This window comes from Podarcis raffonei, chromosome 6 (assembly GCF_027172205.1).
Source record: "Podarcis raffonei isolate rPodRaf1 chromosome 6, rPodRaf1.pri, whole genome shotgun sequence".
Classification (NCBI taxonomy): Eukaryota; Metazoa; Chordata; class Lepidosauria; order Squamata; family Lacertidae; genus Podarcis; species Podarcis raffonei.
In genome coordinates, this window is record NC_070607.1 from 20,705,662 (window position 1) to 20,731,922 (window position 26,261).

The 26,261-nt window shown below is 40.7% G+C and overlaps 1 protein-coding gene across 9 annotated transcripts in view; it reads right to left on the reverse strand.

Annotated features, from left to right (window-relative positions):
• Positions 1-26,261, reverse strand: part of NTNG1 (netrin G1) — a 207,936-nt gene that overhangs the window by 16,379 nt on the left and 165,296 nt on the right. For 2 of the 9 annotated variants that reach the window (XM_053391572.1, XM_053391573.1), the window contains exons 6-7: positions 17,232-17,399; positions 8,521-8,658 (exon numbers count right to left, since the gene is read on the reverse strand). The exons of 2 other annotated variants lie outside the window; for them this stretch is intronic. In XM_053391572.1, the coding sequence (XP_053247547.1) occupies positions 8,521-8,658; positions 17,232-17,399 (306 nt within the window). Of the gene's footprint in view, positions 1-8,520; positions 8,659-17,231; positions 17,400-24,892; positions 24,953-26,261 lie in introns of all 9 variants that reach the window. 5 more of the 9 variants (XM_053391574.1, XM_053391576.1, XM_053391581.1 and 2 more) reach the window with 4 other exon arrangements.

Below are 26,261 nucleotides of genomic sequence, written 5' to 3' on the forward strand. Positions count from 1 at the left end.
GAAGAGAAGAAACAGGCTCCTTGTTTAACTTTTTATACATTCATTATTGTTTGCATGCGACAGAAGTGAAAATAACTCTCATGTGACACTGCTGATAAAGCAAGATGGCCTTTTCCTTGGATTGTAATCTTTGTACACTTATGAGTGGGTATATCTAATATTTCACCATAATTTGAGCAAGTACCCTTGTGGAGCTTCCTGGCTTAAACCTGAGTCACTGGCTATGGGGATGGGATCGCAAGGATATGGATAAACAAACACATAATGAACATATGAAGCTGCCATTTGTCCGAAAATTTTTATGTTAAAGGTCAGGACAGAATATTTTTTTAAATGCAATAAATAAAATTTAGTCCAGTTGTGTTTGGAGTAGCAGTGGACCCCTAGGTCTGAAGCAGAAAGGGGGCTTTTCCTAGCCCTGCAGCCAAAAGTTATTTTAACTAGAGATGCTTGGGACCTTCAGCAAAGCTGAATGCCTCTCCTCCAGCAGTAACCTTCATCCAAACATTATGGGTTGCATCTAACGAAGTCATCCTGTTAGTTCAAGAACTCCCACTCTATCCCCTCTAGATTTGGGGGTGGGTGGAAGGCGCACAGGGAGAGGGAGTCCTGATGTGCAGGAGGAAGTCTTTGTGCTAATGGGACAACTGCACTGGATACAACTGTATTTTTTAATTTGGGGAGAGGGCATAAAAATCCCCTTCTGTTTCTGCTGAGACAATCTAGGGGAGTTGACAGCCTCCTAAGAAAAGGTCATACTTCACTGGGACCATTGTCTGAGACATCTACCTCAACAGATGCGAAAAATTATGCTTCTTTGCCTATACTGAAGTCTTACAGGTAACTGTTAGTTGCATTTCTAGTATGGTGCCCCATTACTACATTCATGGCAACACATTATACTCTGACTGATGTAAGGCCAACATATGAAATTGTATGGAAATGAAGTGTGTGTGTGTTTTTTAAAGATCCATAAGAACAGCATTACTAGAGCAGACCAATGTATCTCCTGGCCAGAGTCAACTTATTGAACCAGCCCCTGGGACACATTTTGTTCTCCAATTGGCATGAAGCCCTCATATAATAACTCCACTAGATTGCCTTCACTTAAAAGATTTGATGGTAAATTCATAAGTGCAGCTTCAGGGCATCATCACATTTTTCCAACTTAGAGTGTTGCAACAAGTGTCAGACATGTTATAAAAGTTTCCTGTGTGGCTAAATTAGTGTTTATTTGCATTGCAACAACAGATCATAGTGAGAGCTGAACAAATGTGCCATTTAACTCACTACACTAAAGCAACTACTACACTTTATTGATATTATTTTGTCAAATGGAACCAAATTAAGTCTTTCTGTTTTGCTTTGTTAGAATGAGATGTATTTAGGCCATCTTTATCAAAACAAAAAATTGTATTACAGATTATTGTTTAGAGCACAGTTTAGAAGTATGCAGGAATGTAATTTGGGATCTCTAAAAGATAATTTCTTTATATATTGGTGGTATGAATACAATAAATAATACTTAACACTTTATCTAAATGTTCTGCACATAAATGAGAATTTTCACAACAGGGCCATAGACGTTCAGTGTTTCATGCCTGCATCCCTAATTCAGTTTAGTTGGGATAAAAAATGCACAGTAGGGAAAGGATGTCATTTGTAACACCTCCAAATAATGAACTATTCCATTTTACAGGCAGAATGAAGTCACACATGTTAGGGGGCAAATATTTTACAGTTTTATATCCCATTGAAGTCATATATGATCGCAAATGCGTAGAAAGGTTAAATACATGGTTATGAGTGAAGTAAAATGTCTAAGAGAACTGAGCTGATAACTCCTAGGCATCAAGTTGAATTCAGTCATTAATTCATTGAGTGGCTTTAGGCAAATCATTGTTTCTTAATCTTGACCATTGCCATGCAAGCCAGCTATCTCAGCACTTAATATTATGCAGAGTAGTCGCCTGAACAGTGTTTGAATGTGCAACACTGGGAGACACTTGCCCCAAGTGAAACTTGCAAATAGCTCTGCCTTCAGTGTTAATAAAACCACATCCTCTTCCTGTTCCAGGCTGGAGTCTGTGGATATATTCCAGTCAGATGTGGTGAAATGCAATAAAGGCAGATAAGAGTCAAGACCACGGAGAGCTCCCTAAACTACAGGCTTACTGGAAGTGTTTGGTGTTGACTGATGCTTTATACCAGGGATAGAGCACCTGTGGATCTACAGGTGTCTTGGATTACAACTCCCACAAGCCCCAGCCATCTTTTGCCAAGGGTGATGGAGTCATGGTCCAAAAATGTATGGAGGACCAAAGGTTCCCACCCCTCCTTTATATAATCTGGCGAAGGAGTCTTGATTTCCTGGAATGGAGCCTCCTTGGAGGATAAGGCATCTGTGTCCTCTTATGCAGACAGGCACTCCAGCCGTTTTGGAAAAGCCTTTGCTCTTACTTGACTTAGGAGCATGGATGTGTGTGTGTGTGTGTGTGTGTGTGTGTGTGTGTCCCTGGGTTGCCAGCAGCTTTAGAGAAAAGTCATTTGGAAACTAGAAGGAAGAGCAAATGTGCCTCATCCAGAAACAGAGATAGAGGCCTCACTGTTAAATTGGGCTTCACTTTCATGGAAGCTTCTACTGGGGTCACTGCTTTGGAAGCTGCCTCCTGAGAAGTTTAAGATTTAGCAATTCTGACTCTGATTTTCCCCTCCCCCATATTTCCTAGTCTCTGTTTGAAACATAGGAATATGTAATATTACAAATGAAAAACTCAAAAGCTGTTACATAGGCACCTGAATGCATTGAAATGTGCAACAGATTCCCTCCAGGTGAAATGTTAAAGCAGGTGATGTGACACATTTTTCAAAGTTGTTTCTATCTACATATCAGAAAAAGAAATCCTCAGATGTGCAATGTCATTATTTATTTGCCTGCTCTTCTTTGTTAAGATAGTAGTGTAGAATCAACAGATAAAAACACGGTATAGGGTGTTGATTCTTTGGTATAAATCCTATATTCACAAGGGTCATCTCTACTACCGTAAGAAAGGACATTGCAATAGGGATACAGGGAATATGTAAAGCACCCTTGACATTTTTTAAAAAAGAACTTACTAAAACTCTTTGCTTCCTTCAAAATTCCTTGGGATTTCTTCTGTGTAGGAACTTTCAAGTTGACCATAAAATGTTGCTGTAGGTAAATTTGGTGGCAACCCTGGTCCCAGACCCTACCAGCTGTGCTTATTGAATGGACACTTTCATCCCCTGCCCCCGACTAACAGCAGGATAGCAGATAACACCCACTGTCAATTTTCGGTAACATCTTCCATCCATGCTGTCTATGGTTACAAATTTGCCTTGAACATTTCACATCAGTAAATCAGTAACAACTTTATATTGCAGAGGTCCATGGATGCATGTGATGAATTAGGTGTCCTGTGGCTCGTAATCTTAACATCAAATTAAAATAGTAAGTAAAATCTGTAAAATAAGATATTGCATGAACATTATTGGCCCTTGAGGCATAATATTAATAAATTAAATCAAATGGCAGCAGACATATACAAAGCAACTAACCTAAACAGAATCCAGAATTCTGCAGATCTGGATGAGTTGTCAGATGCTGTAGCCCATGCAGTAGCTTGCACAGAGACCTCCTGTTTTGCCAGGGCACACAGATGTTGTTATGCTGCACTGATACAGGTCTCCTTGGAAGCATGATACGGATTTCTAACACCAGAAACCTCATAGGTATAGTTGCATATAATAACATCTAGTTGAGCCTTGCAGAAGCAGATTGCCTATGCAGATGAGAACTTGGCCTACAGGGGAATGTGCTGGAGGGATAGTTCTTGGGCAGAACTAGAGCTCTGTAAGGTATGTTTTAGACGTATCCGCAGCCACGAAGGAACCACTATGCATCCTATGCAATTAGCAGCTGTGTCTGAATGACCCAACCTTGTGAGCAGGGACAATTACTTAGATTCATGACAGAAGGCCAAATTTCAAATTGCATTAGGTTGGTGTAACAGCAAGGACTCCTCTTCAACATGCATGTGCCTATTGTAAATACAGCTAGTGTTTGTAGGGTTCTCTGGGCAGGCCCATTCCCTTGACTATGACTTCACCCCAAAGGACCTTCCACACTATCCTTTGTTTCTGAGATCAGCCTCACTGTCATTTTGCATATCCATCAAAGTACATTGACCCCAGTTATTGCATTTTGCCTGCTAGTAACACATAATCCTGTTCCCCTCCTCTTTCCTCTTGCCAATTAGGATCCACTTATTCATTTGGTGTCTCTCACCATTCCTTCTGCCCGAGGCAAAAACATACTACCAATCCAATTTACATGCTGTTTGCTTTGCCAATTCTTCTTCCTTCAGCAGAAGACTTCATAGTAATAAATATTTATATATTTTTTGTAATAAAACTGTATGTTTTGTTGATGTTAAGCTTTTGACTTTTATCCAAGTACTGATTTTCCAACATACTATTGTAAAATGTAACCTCTCCGTTGCACACTGTCTCTGAACTAAATATTTCATTACATATGTTTGTTAAGTTCATATGCATGCTTAGATGCACGTGTGACTGAGGCCATGGGTCCTTATATTTCCTCATTCTCATTATACATTGGACATAGCCATGCATATCTCTCTCTCTCTCTCTCTCTCTCTCTCTCTCTCTCTCTCTCTCTCACACACACACACACACACACACACACACACACACACACAGAGCGCCACAGCTTGTAACACACACCTCACAGCAGACCCACTGCCCCCTCTCTTCCCCGTTTTTGGGTTCCGCCTTAAAAGAATACCCCCCCCCCCCAGTTCTGCATAACACCAGTTCTCTGGCTCTGTCTTCATTAACTTTGCCCGTGCTACACATATTCTACTCGTTGTCATTATGGCTTAGTTTCAGCTGAGACAAGGATTTATATTGAGTGTATGCTTTGCATGCTCATGCAAGTAATCTTTCGGGAGTCTTTATAGCACATTAGAGAGATGTTGCTGCTGTTGCTGTTCTTGTAATTTTCTGTACTACTATAATAAATTTCCTTGAGAAATAAATGAAGTGAACATGAAAAGGAGCTGATTATAAAGTTTACAGAGTCCTGGACTGAAAAATAGGGAATCAGGCAGAAGACCTATAGGTAGCACAAGCTGACATCAAAACACTTCAAAATTCATGCTAATTTGAAGGCTAGTTCCCGGTGAAATATATATAATGTTTTTTTTAATATATATTATGGGAAAAACACCACCTCAGATTTTCTGGCCACTCATCTGTCTGTCTGTGAACCTCCTGTAGCCTCCTCTGAAACCCCTGGTCTGACTGTTGTCTTGGCTAAGTAAACTTTTTTGGAACAGGGGCTATAGCTTAACTCAATCCAAAGTGTTGATCAATTGAAAATGTCAGTGTGAATTTAATCAAATCAATAGCAGCTATTTTTACATGCCAAGGTCCCAATCCGGTTGCAGTTTTGGGCAACTATTAATGTGTAACAAATGGTGGACCTTGAAGGTGCTGATTTGCACCTTCCTTGAACTCTATTTACTGCTGGGGGTTTCAGGACAGATTAGAGTATAAAAACAAATCTGAAACAGTACAACAGCAGCCTCTCAGTAACCTAAAAATATATCAAAATCTAACTGGATGTTACTGCACTGACAAATATTTAGATTCAAGACAAATGAGGTTTCACCTGGTGTTGCATAGGCATTGGGAACAGAACCAGTGTTATCAGGGGTTGTTGCTTACCATAACTTGAACCTCTACCAGCAGCTCATGTTGCATATTGATTTGCCTTTAGGCTAATGCTGTATGCAATACCCCCAACTTAATTGAACTTTGAGTAAATAAAACTGCATTTGTTTACATTTGTCCCTTGCCATGGAATCCCCACTTTCCCTTCTGTCTCTGCTGTCTCCCACATTATCAAAATTTAGTATGTGATGCAGTCAAAGTCAAACACCTTAAAGTGCCATATTTCCATGGGAGATATAGGCATACATGCAACTTTAGAGTTGGAGTAGTCTTCCATTATGTTTGATAAATGTATAATGAATAGAAAGAAGGGACTTGCATTCTGAGGGATGGCGGTGTTCTGATATGAGAGGCAATTCAATGAAATCATTTGTTAGATCTTGTGGAACCTTCAGCAGTTGCACTAGGAGCAAGGATGTAGTATTATCTCAAGAGATTTCCAAATGACATCTAGTCAAAACAATGTAATGCCCCTACATTCAAAGCAAGCTACCAGGAAGAGCACCAGAGGCTGGCAAGTTTACCTTTGCATATGTGCGAAAGCTACAAAACTACTGAAGGACCCACCAGTCCCCAAACTATTCTTGTACTTCACTAAGTACTTGAGACAGACAGAGGTAGCATGAGACAATTAATACTCTGCAGGAACCCACTTCCAGGTGTGGGAGGATGGAGGGACAGGATATTGATGCTAACTTGCCTAAAGGTTGCCCAAATCATGTAACCTTTAGTACACCATTGTAGATTTAGGATGCACCCTAACTTTAGAAGATGAAGGTGATTTTGCATGCTTGCTGGAAGATGAGGGGAAATGCACAGGGTGGAACTGGCAAATAGCCAATAAACAAGGCACAAATGGAAATACATTTGCATAAAGCACACAACATCAAGTAATGAACACATCAAATCAAAGCTTGTTCTTGATAATCCACTAATGGAGAGCTAGGCAAGATGCGTTTAATGAAATGTTTGCTCTGAATAGCTCACTCTGCTCCAGAGACTTCCACTGCAAGACTATAGAAGTTGATGAATTCTAATTGGATAATTGCATTTCACCTACCTGAAAATCCATTCTTGTTTCTACTTCTCAATTAAGCTCCTGTTTTTTTGCACCCACCCTGCACTGCAAGCACCAGGAAGGCTGCACTATATTGGCCCAGTGGCACAGATAATATTTCCCATGCTCAACAATGGGTGTGCCCCTTTAGCTCATATACTAGTCCCCTTCCCTCTTCTCTCCTACTTAAAAGTCCTTCCCCCTTTCCCTTTCCAGTATATACTGGCGTTAGCATTATTTCTACACTGAGGCTAACACTTAACCATAGTTAGTTTTAACGATGGTTTACAAACCTGCTTTAAAGCTCCAGTTTAAAGCTAACCATGGTTTGCATTATATTTGAAGAATACTATGTTTGTGACTTTGAAACATGTTACATCTGCATGGCTTGGTGAACCACTTGGTAAGCAGACCTTTACTTAGGAGCTTCTCTGTGTGGGCAACCTTGGGACACAATTTCATATGGTCCTTGGCCTAATTTCATGTGAATGACAAGGAGGAATCTGGAGAAAAGTGAAAGCTCTGTCCCTGCCAATATTAGGCTTGGGCTCCTCCCAGGCTTTGGTCACATCCATATACATTGAAAGCACAATTTTACCACTTTTAACAGTCATGGCTTCCCCCAAAGGATCCTGGGAACTGTAGTTCATTGAGGGTGCTGGGAATTGTGGCTCTGTGAGGTGTCCACATCCTAATGCTTCTCAGCACCCTTAACAAATTACCATGACTTATGCCACATTCAATATGGTGTGTGACCTTTGTCAATGCCTTCCAATGGCTCCCATTCTGTTCAGTGTTTGCATGTGACAACCCCCCCCCCAAAGTAGATTACCCCCTCTCCCAAGTGACTGCAAACCCTCAACAGGGGGAAAACCATACATTTCCCACTCCTGCTCTATTGGGAAAATGAACAAGTAGTACTGCATTATTGGAGCGATCCAGAAAAAGATTTGCTACATAGATTTGTCTCCTACAGTTCAAATGAACTTTGTCACATTTCTTAGTATTGGGTTTTGAATGGTTAGATAATAGATAGTAAACCAGAACATCCACAGTTAGGGCTTTGTAGAGCATGGAGAGGGAAACTGTGCCCTTCCAGATCTTGGTGGACTACAATTCCCATCATTCCAGACCACTGGCCATGCTGGCTGGGGCTGTTGGCAGTGGAAGACCAGCAACACCTGGAGGTTCCCTAAGCCTGTTACAGAAAGTCACAGCTCAATATATTAATTAAAATTTCTAGGGTCTAGGAAAGGGCAATGCAACTAAATAAACGTACATGCACAATTCTTCTCACCTTTCTGTTTTCAATATGCCTTTAGAACCCAGACACTGGTGATACAGCTCATCATACTTTAGTTGATTGTAGCTGACAAGGTGCATATATGTGCTATCTTAGTTAAAGGTTTCTCCAGGCATTGGCAGAAGGAAAGGGAGAGGGCACTACACATACGCAGCATGTTGAAACGAAAGAAATTGCATAGCCAATTTGCTACCTTTTGAGTGCTTTCATTAAACTTCAGGCTGAAGGAGTTTTGAGACCTTGCAGAAAGGTTTCTCGTCTTTTTTTAAAAAAAAGTGCTGAGGGACTGCACACATTGGCACAGAGAAGCGCAGGCAGCAAAGGGTGGGGGGAAGGGGGGGAGGAGGAGGAGGAGGAGGGCAGATGTAGGGCAGTTACTTACATTGACAACCCTGGTTGTGCCAGTTATATCCCCGCAGACACTTATCACACTTAGGCCCTGTTGCTCCCTGCTTACACTCACAAATTCCTCTTTCATTACACCGATCATGGACTGAGCCAAAACGGCTACAGTTACATTCTGCAGAAACAAGACAACACATATGAACTTGGTACAGGGGTACAAGATTAAAAGTCATTCATTACTGATAGGGGTAACAGTGGCCAAGTTTAACCATAAAGGAAGATGGTTTGATAACGGCAGACTGCTGGAAAGTCCACTTGCTCATTGGTTTAGAATGGGGTTTCCCAAACTTGGGTCTTCAGCTGTTTTTTGGACTACAATTCCCATCATCCCTGACCGCTGATCCTGTTAGCTAGGGATGATGGGAGTTGTAGTCCAAAAATAGCTGGCGATCCAAGTTTGGGAAGCACTGAGAGTATCAGTGTTCAACTGATGCAAGGGGATCCATAACTGAGTCATACCCCCAATCCAAGGTGGATCCCAGCAATGACTCCATTACAACACACCACAAAATTCTTTGTTGTTGTTGTTTACTTTAAAAAAAGAAAATGACAAAGGAGAAGTGAGAAAGATATGATAAAAAGATTGAAAGTGGGTCCGGTGTTGCAGTTTTTGATTAAAGGTGGGTCCCTGCTTGAACTACTGAAGACTACTGCTATACATTTAGGGTGGTATTCAGTTAAGCAGTTCTACTAGTGTAATTGACTTTTGCTGTGCAATGAAACTTTGCTCCCTCCATTTATCCTGAGGCTTTCTGAGGTCTTCCCCAGCCCTCCAGAAGGGTCTCAGCATGTCCTTTGCATGCAAAGGGTCCTAAATTCAATCCCTGGCATCTCTAGGTAGAACTAGGAGAGACCTTCTGCCTTGAAATGCCAAAGAGCCACTACCAGGCAGTAAGCAAGTTGGACTAGGGTAACTGTCTGGCTTCCTAGATTCCAAAAGTACTTGCATTAGTGGAACTGTTTAGTTGGGATACCACCCTTAATGGTACATTTCCATGGTGGTATGAGCAGAAGATTAGCAGAAATAAAGCAAAGAATGAAGTCCTCAGAAGTAACTAACGGTGATAGCGCTTACAACTTGTTCTTCACGTTTTTATATCATTTTAATGAACGTTGACAGCTTGCTATTTCAGGAAACATCAATAGACCATCAAGTTAAAGCTCGCTTTAAATTATTAAAATAGGTAAGACTCCACACTTGATGCTGAATATTTTCTAAATGGCAACATAAATGCACTTTACTAATTTCCAAGGCAGTCTTCCTTTATGTTTATGGGCATCAGCTTAATTTATTCATGGCATTTTAGTGATTGGAGTTTACAGGCTGTATTTTTTCCCCCTCCTGCAATGTTAGTACACCTTTTAAGTTATGCCACAATATCCTACTTGAGAGAACTCAATGGGCAGCAGATGAATGAGAGTGTCCCAGAGCCTTGGCCAATAATAACTTAAACCTAAGCCTGCCATTTTTGTTACCGTATTGAATGTAAAAACATACAGATGTGAAATGCACAAACTTTGACCGTATGAATTTTTGTGATAACGTGTGTCTTATAATAACCACTGGATCAGTTTTATTGAACCTATTTTGTTTTCATATTTTATTCCTAGGAAATGTATGTTCTTATCTCGCACCGCTATTGGTTCTAAATCTCTGGAGTGCTTTGTTGCAGGAAGGGTGGGGGTGCTGCTGTAATAATGGCAGGCCAGATTACCACTGACACTCCCCCAAGTAGGCTGCTGGCAAGTCTATACATGCAGTGCAGTCACACTCTGTTCATGTTTTTTTTCTTTCCTGGTTGGCAACTGGGGAGTCAGATTTGGCCCAGGGCTGCAGTGTATACATGCTGGGGGTGTTTAAGCAGAGGCTGGTTGCTGCCTCTGATTAGATGACCAACTAGGTATCTTCCAATTGTATGATTCTATTGCAAATCATTATTTTTCATATATAAAAAAATCAGGTTGTCAATGTCTGGAATGCTATGTGATTTGCATCTTCCCTATATATCCTTGCCTTGTTTATCTTGTTGTTTGCACTTCTGGTAGTGCCTTGAGGATTTGATTTTGATTGCAGATCCACTTGTGTAGATAGAATTGAGACTTCAAGTTAATAATAACTTTCCCAACACCCCTGATATCTGCTATCAAATGCAAAGAGTGCGAGTATTTCTTTTTGAATTTAGAGACCATGCTGGGTGAACGGCTCTATTTTTTCTTTTAATCATTCCATTTAGATTTGTTCCCTGGGATTTCATTATGAATCCTTGAGATCAGAAATGACAAAACAGGAGGGGAAAACTGAGAATATTTTAACATTGCAAATAGAAATGGGGGGTGGGGGAGGAGAAGCTTAAGGGGAAAATGTTTTGAGTAGCAAATATTGCATCTATTGCTCAGGATTTCAATCCTTACAAATTAGAAATGGCATTTCCAAAGGAACGTAGGCTAGTGCTATTGGTGGTGGTTTGGAAAAATGTGCCAATTGAAATAATGATAATCCTGTCAGTTGGTTAGCTGCAATACATTAACAAAGTTACTGAGAATTTTGCCCTTGGCAAAGGCATCTAACCATGTGGTATGTCACAGGAGAAAAAAGGGACAATTCTGAATGAAATTGATATTCAGAACTTACTTTTAAATGGCTTCAGAACCAAGGTTGTCAGAGGTGGATAAATGTATTTAAAGTCAGATGTCTACATGGAAATAAGAACTGATTGGCCTTTACCTCGTTTAACAAACGGAGGGAGAAATTCTGTCATTGCCAAAGTCAACAAAAGTTTGGTATTGACTTCAATGGTGCTGGTATTTCACCTTGGGTTAAGCTACATTGGCAAAGAAAGAGCATTTTATGTGTGTTGTATTCTAACACTGTGACACCAGATGGCAATGTGGAGTTCCGTTTTTTGCCAACCCGATTTCTCACACAAAGTTTACAACGCATTTAACTGAAACGCTTCTTTGACGTGTCTAGATCCAGCCCCAGGCAGATTTCACTCGTGCAAAGTGAGTTATGTGCCAAGGAAGTATTAAGGACTGGACATGCTGCCCACATATGCAGCATGGCTGATCATTCCTGAACTGTCAAATGAGGCACCTTAGTGTGACACAAGATACCTTCCTGTGCAGCACAAGAAATCAATCACACAACTAATTGCTCCTATGCACTTTCAAATGCTGCTTGCACATTTTGCTGTTCTGGCTTTGCAGAGAAACGCAAACCAAATTATCTGTGCTGAGGCTGTCCACTGCATCTCCATATAAATTACTGTTCTGGGGTTGCCTCTTTGCAGCCAGGAGATACCCCCCGAACATTAACCTACACACATGTGATATGGCAACAGGAAAGTGTGAACACAATTGGGGGGGGGAGGGACAACGCTGTGGCTATAAATCTGTTGCAACCTGTTTCATACTAATGCTCTCCTCATGAATGCAAACATGCACATAGATAGGATCAGGATCATGAATCTTCTGTACACGACTGTAAGTGCAGAAGCCAATGAGAAACAGTTAAATACAATCGCTCGACGGGCCTAATCAGAATGCAAAAACCCAGGTACCACTGGAACCTAAAAAAATTTGCTTCTGATGCTTAGGTTGCTGAAGACAGTAAGGAGAAAGTTTCTCCATCATCGAAGGGTGCTGATTTTTGTGGGAGCTGGGCCAACATCTCCATATGTTCAAGAAAGGGGGCCCCAAGCTATGATTTCCAAATAGAGTTGAGCCCTGGCACTTTTCAGTGAACCACTGTCTGGAAGACCAGGGTCCTGCCAGTGGTGCACTCAAGTTTCTATCTCTCCTTCCTTCCAAGCTGGCTTTTTCCAAGTCCAGCCAGTTCTTTAGCTATACAAATAGTTAGGTTCCCTGCTGGCCTTGATCCGAAACTCTTACATAGGCAATTGGTGGTCCTCCTGCTTCAGAGAGCTGCTCTAAATGAGCCCCCTCAGACTCCACTAGCTGGGGTACTGGTGCCCTTTTCTCCTGCCCGTTTCCAGTTGAAAAGGAGGAAGCTATGAGGTAATTTCCTCACAGATCTCTGAAGCTAGGCACATACCTCTGATATCAGAAAGATAATTCCTTGTCTCTATCAAGCGCTAATTAGCAGATGATGCTCTGTTTAAAAGACCTGTGCTTGTCGGATGTGTTAATTGTATTGAGCAGGGCAGTATGAGCGGCTGTCTTGTTACTTGTCATACACACGTAGTTAGTATTAGTGCAGCATAATTAAGTTCAAAGGAATCAATCTTTTCGTTTCACTTAGCACCAAATGACTTTAAAAGGGATGTGAGCATTATATTGTATGTCCATGCATGTTTCTGGATGCTGTGTTCTTTTATGAAATAAGGTATTTGAAACATTGTGCATGAGAGCAAAATACGTTGTGATTGACACCTCACCCTACCCTGATTATTTAAAAAATTTAGATTAATGTGGATCTGTTGTATTTTTATTGCACAAAATATACTTTAAATTGCTAAAATAAAAAAATCTCTCTGTATAAATGATAGAAGGCATTGTGGTAGATAGAGGAAATTCTAATCCAAGCACAAAAGTTTGTTTGTTTAAGTAATACAATACAGGGGTCTCAGAGGTGCAATTAAAAAACAACATAGAACCTCCTCAGCAGATCATGGTTCTAAGACAATTTGGTAGCTAATGACCATAGAGTGAGGCTATATTTATGATAAATGTTGATCTGGGAAATTGACAATGATGCTCCCTAAACAATGTCTGAAGGAAATGGTTGTTGCTGTAGTGTAACATACCTTTTTTTTGAGACTATGCAGTACATTGTACTTGACTAATGATGTTCTATTTGAAGAAAGGAATTGGCAAACAAGTACCATCTATAGTTTATGTGCACAGAATGGTGCATTGGCAAGGAGCTGGAGTTGATGGCTAATTAGGAAAACACATTTAACTTCATGACCTTATGGCAGTCTTGCAGAATTTGTAACCCAACAAAGCATGACAGCCTACTATGGACAAAAATGGGGGGTAGCAAAGTAAAAAACAGTATCAACAGCAACAATTATAATAATGCTGTGCTGCAAAAATAAAAAAAATAGGGCTATCAATCCCCTGGCAACCTACAATACAGAACTGGTAGGCTGAATTTGGTTTGGTCAGTCCAATTTATGAACTGTATTCGGGTCTAAAGGGCTGGTTTAGGATTTACTTCCTACATGGACAACTCTTCTGTGCAGGAAATTGCATGAACTCTATGTGTACATTATTACAGATCCTAAATACAGATTTTTTCTTTTTCGTGTTCTATGCACAGTTGTTACCCTGCTGAGTTGTGGTAAAAAAGCTAGGAGTATGTTAACTGCAGGTGAGTTTCCTGCATGTGGATGGTGTGTGTTGAAAGTTCATCACACCTGAAGTGGCCCTATTCTGTGAAATTCTCTACATTTGTATTTGGGCAAAGCTCAGTTTTCAGTAATCTTGATCTATGATTGAGGTTTTGTCTAAAGCATTGCAACCAATGGAATCTAGTATGAATTGGGCTGTGTGAACAAACTTGTTCCAGGGGATCTACTCTACAATGGAAAATAGCTGCCAATTTCCACCTTTTTTGTGGTTTACAGGAGCACATATTGTGGCATATTTTAAAATCATTCCTTTTATTATTTTGTGCAGCTGGTCTTTACACCTGATATTTTCCTGTGGTCAATCTTATTTTGCTTTTGAACATTCCTGCGTATGTTTACACATATCGATAAGGGAACAGAAACAAGGAGTACCAACATTGCTCTTGTTTTCAGATTCTGTAGCTTTGAGCAGATTTCTCATTCATACAATGGAATTTACTGGAATTAAATCAGTTCCATATTCTGTGACTGCTCTATTACAGGGGTCTTCAACCAGTCCAAACTGAAGACACACTTTAAGAACAAGGGATCCACTTTCACATTTTCACTTTTGATTTATATTTAATAGTGCTAGTATCTCACCACATATCAAACCCTGGGGTATCAGCATACTATTCTTTTTTTCAATAAAAGTGAACCAATATTTCCTATATTGTTGGTCAAACTTTTGAACCCTTTTAATAGTTGTATCCTGTCTTTGATTTCCGGGTTATTTTTTAATTCAGAGGCAGGGGCTGTGGTCAATATTGAGCAAGAGGACAAGCCAGCACAGTCATTCATGCTTGTGTTTTGTTACCAAAAAAGTATTTCTATCACTTCCAGTAAAATGAGTCACCTCCTTTATTTCTCTATCCCTTGTTGCTGCCTTTTCCTCTCCCTACCTTCTGGCACTTTTTGTCCTCCATCACCTGCATTGCTTCTGTTTTCCTCTCCTCTCTTCTTCCATCTCCTCTTTGCCTCCTCCTCGCACTTTCTCAGTACTTTATCTGTTGTCACCACCTTTCACAATCTGTCTATTTCCTCTTTCTCTCTGCACATGCCATCTTCTACATTCTCTTCACCTTCTCAAACTTTCTTCCTTTTACTTCATTTTACCTGCTCACTATTACATTTCTCCCTCCCTCTCATTTTTGGCTTTTTCTTTCCTCACTTTCTTCCAGCTTGTGTCACCTTCTCGGCCACCTTTAATTCATCTCTCTGTGCCCTTTGTCCCCTTCCTAACGTCAACTTGCCTGAAATAAAAATGAGCAGGATTTCTCAGGAGTTGTCATTTCAAAACAACAACCATCTCCCCCCTCTTAATTTGCAAAGTCTTGCCATCTTATAATTCTTTTTTAAAAAACCAACTAAATAAAGCTAATTTGCATTCCAAATCAACCCTGATATACTAAAGTTGCATGCTTATTTGAGAATAAGTCCCATTAAAATAAATGGGCCTTACTTCTGAGTAGACATGCATTAGATCTGCATATTAATTTAAGATTAATGAATTAATCTGGAGAGCTGAGTCTCCGCTCCCTTTCCTTCTTTACTTTTTTTGTCAGCTTCAGTAGATGAATTTCTCTCTCTCTCTCTCTCTCTCTCTCTCTCTCTCTCTCTCTCAGAACCACCTTCCTATCTGTCCTCTCCTTGTATCAATGTGCCTGAAATCAAATGTACACAGAATAAATCAAAATGCTTCGGTAACCTCACAACCTAATCTACACAGCAGTTGTTTGCTGCTGTCCTCAGCCATTGAATAGGGAGTAAGTCCCATTTAACTAAATTGACCTTACTTCTAAGTATTATTGGCAGGCAGGGGGCAGGTGCATAAGAGGCCTGAGTGTGCAAGATGCCTGGCTGCCTAGTCAATGTATAAAGCAAGCATTGCAGTGAACCCCTAGCCATGTCTACTCAGAAGGAAGCCCTGCTGAATTCAATGGGGCATATTCCCAGGTCAGCAGGATCGGCATTGCAATCTTACTCCTGAATGAACAAATGAGTTGAGAGAAACTATTCAATAATCCTGTGAGACCTGCTCTCCAGTAAACACATAGCAATCCAAATCAGGCTGTAAAGTCACAATCCTATATGGGCACATTTTCCTGGCAGTGAAGCCCCACATACTGGGAAGTGTCCTCAGAAAATTGGACTGCAGGTGATAGCAGTGCAACACCTATGCAGCAACTTTAAACTGAGAGTAAAAAGGAAAAAGGAAAGCCCTACCATAGCTGAACCCAAGCAGCTTTTACTCCCCAAGTAACCCTCCTCTGGGAATCCAGCTGCAGCAAGAGAAATCTATGCATGCTCATAATCAAAGGGGAACTATAAAAATGTCAAGGGGACTGGACCCAAAATAGAGGGCACCCCCAAAATTGAATATCTTAGGCATGGTTGCCCATTAAGCTCTAGTGGGATCCCCTGCTGTTCCTGTCCAACCCTTCTACTCCAAGTCAAGTGTGCAGTGGAGTAGCAGTCCTTACTAGTGAGCAAACCCTCACATTTGAAGGCTTGCTCTCTAGAATTGGGGATGCCTGGATTCATTCCTGCCCTGAGCGAGTGCCCCACCAGTGCCATCAACAGAAACAATACCAGCCCCTCTTATCTATGGTGAGGTATCCCATGGCTTCTGGGCATCCTGCCACAACCCATTCTGGGGCCATGGAAAATGGGATGGATAGCCAGGCAGCATGTTCCCAGTAGGGAGTGGGAAGGAAATAGCAGTAAGGGTGGGAGGGGCAATGTGGGGAGGAAACGCTCTTACATAAGGGGGGACAAGCTGAAGTCTCCAGGCTTGGTTGAGGAGTCTTGCTTTGATATGACCCACTTAGCATGGTCTTATGCCCACCTATGGGTCCTGAAGACCTGGACTCTATTATATGTACTGGGCTACATATGGGTGGGTGCTGTGATCTGCGAATCCTGTAATTTTTGATCCAATTATATAGCTTCTCCAATGGAATCTCATGCTGGTGTTTCAATGGCTGTAATGGCGGGTTTTGGATCCATTGTTGGGAACTGGTGATTTCTTAGGGGTCTAGACCTAGAGCAATTGGCAATATCAAGGGGTTTTTTTTTGTTTTTTTTGAAGGGGGAAATGTCTAAAATACCGAGGCATGGCCATCATAACCCTGTGTAGTCCTTATTCAAACTAGACGCTTAAGGCTTAGAACAAATGCATGTAAGGTGTGCAGATTCTCCATTGAAAAAGCTCACTCTGGCTCAGCTGGTACAATGAAGAGAAACGTTGGAAATGTCTCGCTTTTGTACTAAAGAGGTCTGAACAGCTGAAAAAAGGCAGAGAACGAAACGCCAGAATTAGAATGAAACTGACCTATGCATACATTTTCATCGTCCAGTTTTGCTGCAGCATTTCTGTAGTAGCCCAGCCTGCACAACTCACAGTGCTGCCCTCTAGTATTGTGTTTACAGCTCACACAAATGAATGCACTGAGCAGATCGATGTAACTGCACCGGTTGGAGTGGCCGAAGCATTCACAGTCTTGCAAGGAAGAACAAAAATGTACACAAAGGGTATTCTGCAGCAGTTATAGCAATTCACATGCTCTTTTTAAAAAAATAAATGAAGCATGAATAGATTATGAATGAACAGCAGCACAACATGTTAATTAACGTTACAGTAGCGTACATGGACAACCACAGATGTCTGACTGTATGGAGGTGGTATCTCTTTTCAGGCAGGTTAGAATGATTAGACATCCATTACATAGCACTGAGAGTAGTATTATAATCTGTAGGTCTAATGGAGCAGAAGCATTTGCAGCTGTGAACCTTTCATGGGTTTTGTGGGATGGCTTTTGCACAATGTGCAATCATAGCCTCCTTTAAAAAAATAAATAAATACAAAAACCCTGGTGATTTTGCCAGAAGCTGAATGCGTTATTGAGAATTTCTCATGATACACGTTGAAGGCTAAATGCACTTTTTTGGGTGGATAGGCTTGCCCTCCCCCTGAAGGACCACATTTGCACCTTTGCTGTGCTTATTAGTCCACCTTTGCCTCTGGTGGCCCATGTGGCCTCCACAGGTTGGCGTGCCCTCTGCCGCAGCTGACATGTTTCAGCTATGACCCCTTCTGACAGACATGGCCTAGTCCTAGTAATCCATTCTCTTGTAACCTCTTGGTTAGATTGCTTTGTGGCATTTTATATGAGGCGGCCTTTGATTGTCTTTAGTTAGCTCAAAATACAGTTACTAAGATGATGAGAATGGGCGTTGGGTTCATACCTCATCAGTGCTTAAATAGCTGCACTGGCTCCCAATCAATTTCTAGTTCAGTTCAAAGGATTAGTGAATTGAGCCGTGCATGACTTAAGTCTCGGGTACCTGAAACTCACCTGACTCTACTTCAGCCTGCACATACATTAAGGTAGTTTTCAGAGACTTTCCCTTAGGTATTCCACCATCTGAGGTGAGAAGGGCCTTTTTGGTGGTGATGCACCAGTTATGGAATGTTCTCCTTGGGGAGATTTGTTTGGCACTCACTCTGCTATCTTTCTGGCAATAGATGAAATCATTTTCATTTCCCCAGGCCTTTAAAACCATATTCATCCCTGGAGAATCTGATTTTATGCTATGCTTGTATGAATTTTTAATTGTCTTTAGTTTTTTATTGTTTCTATTTTGTTTATATACGTTGTATATCTGCCCTGGAGAATTCTTAGAAGGATGAGATAGAAATCCTTAAATAAATAAAACAAACATGTGTGGTATAAGTGGCGTTGCCACTTGGAATGTGAATGACTTTTATTTCCACCTTAATGTGTGGTGCCTCCCATCACATGTTCACTGACTGTTCCCCTCAAAATGCCCACCATGAATCGAGATGAATGGAACTGGGGGGATACTGATTGAAGATGTTTGACAGCTAAAGAAGGAAGTGGATGCTTGATGTACATGCAACTGCCTGTTTTGGTAAACCTTGTGCCCTGGAGTATCATGGAGACTTATTTCCTTCAATAGACCAGGTTCCGGGTGCATGAAAGTAAAAATTCAACATGTGAACTAACACTTTAGCTATGGAGAAGTCAAGGAAAACGCAAGATAGAAATCTGTCACTGGGACAAGGCATTCAAATGACAGGTATCACCTCTTGCTGATAGAAAAATGTAGCCCAATGCCTTCATATTTATGTCTCTGCTGCGTTGGACCAAAATCTTATGCTTGCTAGTTACTAGCTGCAACATTTTCCTCTTTCTTGTTTGAGTATAGAATTCTGACAGCTCTGTGATAACTCCCATATTTTATTTCAAATTAAGTGTTAGTTAGAATTACCAGTCTACATTTAAATAGCTAGATGAAGCCATGCTCTTATCATACTATATTAGGCAAGAATGCTGCATTTGCACAGTCAGCTTATCACATGAAATGGCTATACAGACAATGCAAGAGAGTCAGAACTCTCTTATTAAGTGCTTATGGGGAAGAGTAAAAGCTCAGTGATAGCTTTGTGTGCAGAAGATCCCAGGTTCAGTTCCTGCCATCTCCAGGTAGGGCTGGGAGAGAACCCTGTCTGAATTTGAGGCACTGCAGCCAGTCAGCGAAGACAAGACTGAACTCATTGGGCTAATGGTCTGACTTGGTTTATGGCAGCTTCCTAGGTTCCTATGAGGCATTTTACCAGTGGTGGCAGGCACTGTGCTCATCACTGGGTTAGCAGCTGATTCACCTGACTGAATGACCATGGTCATCTTGGAGAGAACTTCTGGATATTGATCCTAATCAAGATGGGAGACTTGTAACAGTGAAGGGGAAAAAATGGAATAGAACAGAACCCAAGGCAACTTTCCCCAACCACATTAGCCTGGAACTTCCTGGAAGAAAAAAAAAGTTTTTCATCAATTATTCAATTTCTTAATTGAAGCTTTATAAAGAAGAGCTGTCCTTCCAGCTATGCTTTGAGCAGCTGTTGTCTTGAATTATTTTATTTTTTTAATACAGTGAGCCCCTGCTACCTATTGAGTCCTGTCTGATGACTATCCTCTCCTGGACACGGAATTAATGCATGTAATAAAGGCGGAGGAGTTTTCCATGACAGACCTCTTTCCCTTTGTGAATTTAAGAGAGTCATTTAGGAGGAAAACACTGGATTGTTAAGTACGAAGTCAATTGCTAATTAATGGCCGTGATCCTTGAAATGGCAAAGCTGCTCAGCAAATTATAATGTTGCCTCATGTTGCCTACTCTGCCTCTTTATTAGTGACTCTGACTTTTCAAGCACATGACTAAGAGTATTTTGGACATGCTGAACAAGAATAAAGCCCTTCTGACGCACATTCACTTTCACTTCAGGTTGGCAGTATTGGTTTCTCTCACCACAAGAGGATCTTTCATGGGGAACCTCACCAACATAAAGTAGAGTTGTCTGCACATCAGGTTGGCCATGCCATGCATCTTTTAACTATCAAAGCCAGCCTTCTCTTAAGCAAAAATGGCAATGCAGTCCTACAAGGACAGGCACTTTAGAACCCAGACACCGGACATATTCCTTTAACTACCAAATCAGAGCAGTATGGGTAGGACCTAGCAAAGCCAAAGGAAAGGGGCTCTTTTGACATTCAGGTAACATATGATGGAGAAATAAAGGAATACTGTGAATTGACAACACAGGTCTCTCAGCCCTAAGGTTTCTAGCTAAAACAGGTAATATGTCCCTTTTAGAGCCCCAAAGCAAAATGTAAGTGAACAAGTGTTGTTTCTTTCTTCACTGTAAAGTTAAACATACCTGTGGAGCTGCGGTTATTGTCCAAGCTCTTAAAGAGATACATTGTCCAGAAAAGAATACACCTGCCCTATTTTAACCTCAAATTCCATGCACAATATACTTTCATGCTCATTTCTCCAATATCCATGGGATCTGGCTTTTGTTACAACAGAGCAATTTCCTGTCATTCTGGCATGATTCACACTAAAACCACACTGGCCAAACCCATTGGCCAAACTCTAAGGCCATATTGCAAATAATTTCCACCACTCTGCAAACCAACAACAATCTGTTGCATAATTTTAAATTGAGAGGTAGTTAAAAGTTGCTGTTTTCAAAGAGTAGGTACTAAAAATTTCCATAGTGATTGGAATATCTAAAATAGCATACCAGTCATTACAAGTGACAACCACCACTATTCAACCTCTGTTACTATAAGGCATGAACAATGTGAATTCTTTTTTAAAAATGGAAGTGATGCTACCATTGTAACTGCGTCACCAAAATAAACAGTTTGGGCACAATCTAGCCAATGCGAAGCATGAAACAAGTTCTATTGATTTCAGCCAGTTAGATTTACAGAGAAATCCTATGCATGTTTATTCAGAAGTAATTCCCATGTTCATTCAGAATTAATTCCCACTGTGTTCCTTGCTTATATTCCAGGCTAGTTTCCCACTGAAATGAATAGGACCTAAAAGTATTTTATGGCTGGATTGTGTCCTTTAGATTCAAAGAACACGTCTTGAAATAATCAAGCTGTGCTTGGATGTAGGCTGAGGGAAAAACAATTAAACTTCCTTTGTAATTGGTTGACATACAAATAACATTTACATAATTACAGCAAAAAAAACATATATTGTGGGGAGAAAAGAATAGTTCCACTATGATAACCAGGCGGTGGGGGGTGGGTGTTACATTTAAATCAGGAACTGGAAATAGCGAAAATATCACAGCCCACCTCTATGGTTCTTAGCAGCTGACACCTTACAAAACCTGCTGTGCTAGGGCAGTAAGGTAAAAAGAAGAAGAGTAACAGACCCTCAGATGGTTAAGTCCAGCCAAAGGCAACTATGGGGTGTGGTGCTCATCTCGCTTCATGCTGAGGCAGACGGAATTTGGGTCATGTGGCCAGGATTACTAAATTGCTTCTGGTGCAACAGAACACCATCCCAGAAGCCAGAGTGCATGGAAATGCTGTTTACCTTTCCTTGCACTGGTGTGCTTTCAAACTGCTAGGTTGGCAGGAACTGGGACACAGAAACAGCAGCTCACCCCATTCCGCAGATTTAAACTGCTGACCTTCCGATCAGCAAGCCCAAGAGACTCAGTGGTTTAGACCACAGCACCACCTGCGTCCTTGCTAGGCCAGTAGCAGGTTAGGACCTCATTTTACTATTGTTCAAGAGAAGCTCCGGAACAACGGAGATGTGCCATGAAAGGGGCTTTGGGTGCAGTGAAGAGGGAGGCTGCCATCAACCACTTGAAATGCCATCTACAGCTGTTTCTGAAATGGCCTTAGGGGAATGGGAACAACTGTTCCCCCAGTTACCGAAAGAGGTGATGCTCTTTGTGGAAGAGAACCAAGTTGTTGGTTTTTCCCACGTGACTGGGAATTTCTGATGTTGCTGGAATAGCATGTCTACAGGTAATGGTAGAGCTCTGTCACCCTACTCCGGATACAAAATAGATAAAAACAAAAAGTTGAAAGGCATAAACTTCTTTTACCTGCACAGTTTCTGTAGCACTGAGCTAGAAAAGAAACAAATGAATTGGCCATCCATGCAACCAAGGAAATTTTGTGGACTTGTCTTTATACAAGCACATGTCAATATTCTGTAGGTAAATCTCGATATAATTTTAATTTCTTAGAATATAGAACCTTCTGAGAACCTTTATACACCTATAATTATATGGCTTGTTGGTATGTCTGATTCAACTTAATACCATTTCACAACTTTATCTGTAAAGTTACAATCCCGCTCCCCAATTCGTTGAAACTTGGAAGAGGCCACCATTTATATCTCCCAGCATTCTGATACGCAGCACAGTGCCAGAAGACACAAAAGACACTCCCCCCCCCCACACCCAATTTGGTGCTGCCTCTTTCAGCAACCTGGTGGTGGTAACTAGGGGTGTGAACAACCACAGAAGAATTCAAAGGAAAATAGATGGTTCCCCCCACTTGGGATGTGCTGGATTTTAACCCCATCTTCCATATTTGTCCCTGAGATTTCTGCTCAGCTTTTCTCACTAGCTTTTTGATTTAGTTTGTTGTACTATTACAGACAAAAAAATGGTGTGCTAACTCCACTTTTCCTTCCAGCAGCCCATTGTGGGGGAGTGGAACTTGGGATTTTCAATTTCAAAACAGCAGAAGGGAGAGGGATGTGAGAGCTCCAAAATGTTGTGCAGTGCCTCTGGTCCACTTGTCCCACTTTGCCACAGCTATATCAGAGATATAACATTCAGTCCACTGCAGCAGCTGCTCAGGGACAAAACAGACTATGGCCCTCACTTCCCAAAGGATTACACTTTACTAAGTTACAGGTGCAATAAATCCCTTGCAATAGTGTTCCTCCTTTCCCTTCTTTTAATACTTTGTTATTCCTATAGAAAAACCACCTCTTCTGTTTTTGGTTGTGCTTAGCGGCTGAAGCAGCAATGGAGGGCTTGAAAATGGCTCAATGGAAGGAAATCCCCAAAAACGAACATTTCCATTTCTTGCTACCATTGTAGTAACACTATCCTATGATGATATAAAAAACATTTAAAAGCCACTGTCCCCACGCTATATCAAACTTTCTTATTCTTCTCTTTTACAATATAAATATGGAAACAAATATATTTTTCATTATCAGCTTAAAATTTCTACATTAGAAATAATCCGGGTTCATAGTGTAGGTCATTTATCCATCCCCTGGGGCAAAACAAAGGTCAAGGGTTGTTGTTGTTGTTTTAATCAGCCCATATGCCTTGGCAACTCTCATCCCATGACTAAGGACATTTTGAGAACAATAGCTTGGTTTACACAAATATTGCAATGTGTTGTTCACATGCTTAAACAAATAAAATTGAGAAGTGAAAAATAGCAAAAATAGTTCTGGTCTATAAATGACAGATGCTCAGCTGGGGCATACTGTCTGGGAGCTGTCAAGACAATTGTGCTATGCTTTTAAAATGTCAATATAATTCCATTATTTTGATAAAATATTGAAACCATATCAGGGCACATGGAATCCGATGGATGCAGCCGGTTCACCAGGAAGTTCAAGACTAGAATTTCTACCAAATTTTGCTTAAAGCAAAATTCAAGGAAAAAACACACGATTCTGCTTAAGCAAAACAACCGAGGATGCTCAAGCAACTTCCCAAAAAGATGAGTGCAGTTTACTGTGTGTGTGGTGCAATACTGCTCACATCAGTTAAACTCCACTGAAAAAAAAATGTAGCTACCAAAAAAAATGATGCAACGATTCATTTCAATGTACTTTGTGTGAGAATAATTTTTGGTGGACTGTACCCCATGTTTCCATAAAAGGTGTGAGAAAGTTTCACTGCGGGGTGGGGGTCAGGGAATGGATGTTATATATTGGCTATAACATTCAAGTGCAACTGAACAGTTCCACAAGGACTTTTAACTGCATTCTCTTCTCTCTCAAACCCTTCAATCGGTTCAGGGGTTCCGCTAACTCTCCAGAGCAGATTTAGGGATTGTGTGGAGAGATGGGAAGGTGGGGAAGTTCTACTGTGCAGTTAAAAGTCCTTGTGCTAGTAGAACTGCTTAGCTGGCTACTGCCCAGTGATTGTTTTGTTTGTCAAAGGCATATAATGGAATCAATTCTGCATGATTCACTTGCCTGTACTTTACTGGATTATAGTTTCTCATTTACTGTATCAAATTAGTAACACAATCTAGAGGACATTCTCCCCCTCCCCCCAACAGCTACAATATCATTCATAATAAATTCTGTCAAAAATATGATTGCTGTGATTTTATTTTAGTGTGTGTGTGTGTGTGTGTGTATGTAGTGGCTGCTCATCAGTAATATATCCCTGGTGGCTTACAAACATGACACAGCCTAGGAATCATTTTTATGTGCCCCTTTTGTGGTTCATGTCCTTAGCAATGCTTAATTCTTTCATTTGTGTTCACTAATGGGATGATACTAGACACCACATCACAGTTATTCCAGATTCATACAGTGCAATCTGTTACACAACACAGGACAAACGCTAGGAAACCACTGTATGAATGCAAGAATTCCTACCTCTTTTGTGGTTTGCAACTTGAACAGAAGAAACAGTAGACAAAGCTAATTTTGGAGCAACTGGATAGGTTTAAAAAATGAAGAGTAGATTAGGAAATTGTCATATAGGCACAAGTTTAAAAAACCAAACAGAACCTAAGATGAATTTGTTGCAGCCCTATATAAACTCAAATGGGAGTAAATATTTTGAACTAAATGGGAGTTTCTTTTGCATAGACATGTACAGGATTGCACTATTGGTAATACTGGATGTGGATATTTATGTATGATATATTTGTAAAATAAAACAGGTTTATTTAAGGAGTTAGGTATTCTGGCTTAAACAGGTGACCTCAGAGAACCCTCACTACTATAAATATAAAGTTAATTAAAACCCTGAACACACACACACACACACAAAATATGTTGTTGGGATTTCTCAGTTCCTTTTTCATAACATAACTTCTCCTGTACTTCCATGCCCTGATCAAGAGATATTCAATAACTTACTTTGCCAAACCTTTATTAGGCATTACAAATATAGCCCATCATAAAACATCCATATATAATTTTTTTAAAAAAATATACAAATTAACAGCCATGTAAACATAGCTGTCAACGTTTCCCTTTTTAAAAGGGAAATTCCCTTATTCCTAATAGGATTTTCCCTTAAAAAAAAGGGGAAAGTTGACAGCTATGCATGTAAAAATATGTAATGTGGATTTTCATTGGAGTTTCTTTCCACTAAATAGTGCCATTCACCAGTCTGAGAAATACTATTGATAAAAACTCAGCCACCGTTGCAGTTAGATATTCAGTAACAGGAATCTGCACATGGATTGACAACCTGCAATACAACAGGCTGGTGGGGGAGGGGTATCTAAAACCCCTAACTGTAGTGTTACAAATGTGTATGTGAGATGCTTGTACATCAAATATAAGTGGTCTAAAATGTAATCAGTGCTACATGTTCTGATGGCTACAGATCTATTGGTAGTGGAGGGGTATGGGGCTAATTCAGTCAGATGCCTCCTTCCTCCTGCTAAACCGGGGATTCTGAAATTTCGGTCTCCAGCTATTTTTGGACTACAATTCACATCATCCCCTACCACTGGTCTTGCCAGCTAGGGATGATGGGAGTTGTAGTCCAAAACAGCTGGAGACCAAAGTTTGCGAAACCCTGTGGTAAACAAACAATCAGGGCTGTCAGCTTCAACAGTATTGGCCATTTTGTGTCTGTGTGTGTGTGTGTGTGTGTGTGTGTGTGTGTGAGAGAGAGAGAGAGAGAGAGAGAGAGAGTGCTTATTACATACTTTTTTAGTTGTTTGATGCTTAGACCGTCCTACTTTATCATAAGCAATTGTAATTGTAACTGTTGCTTTCTGACAAA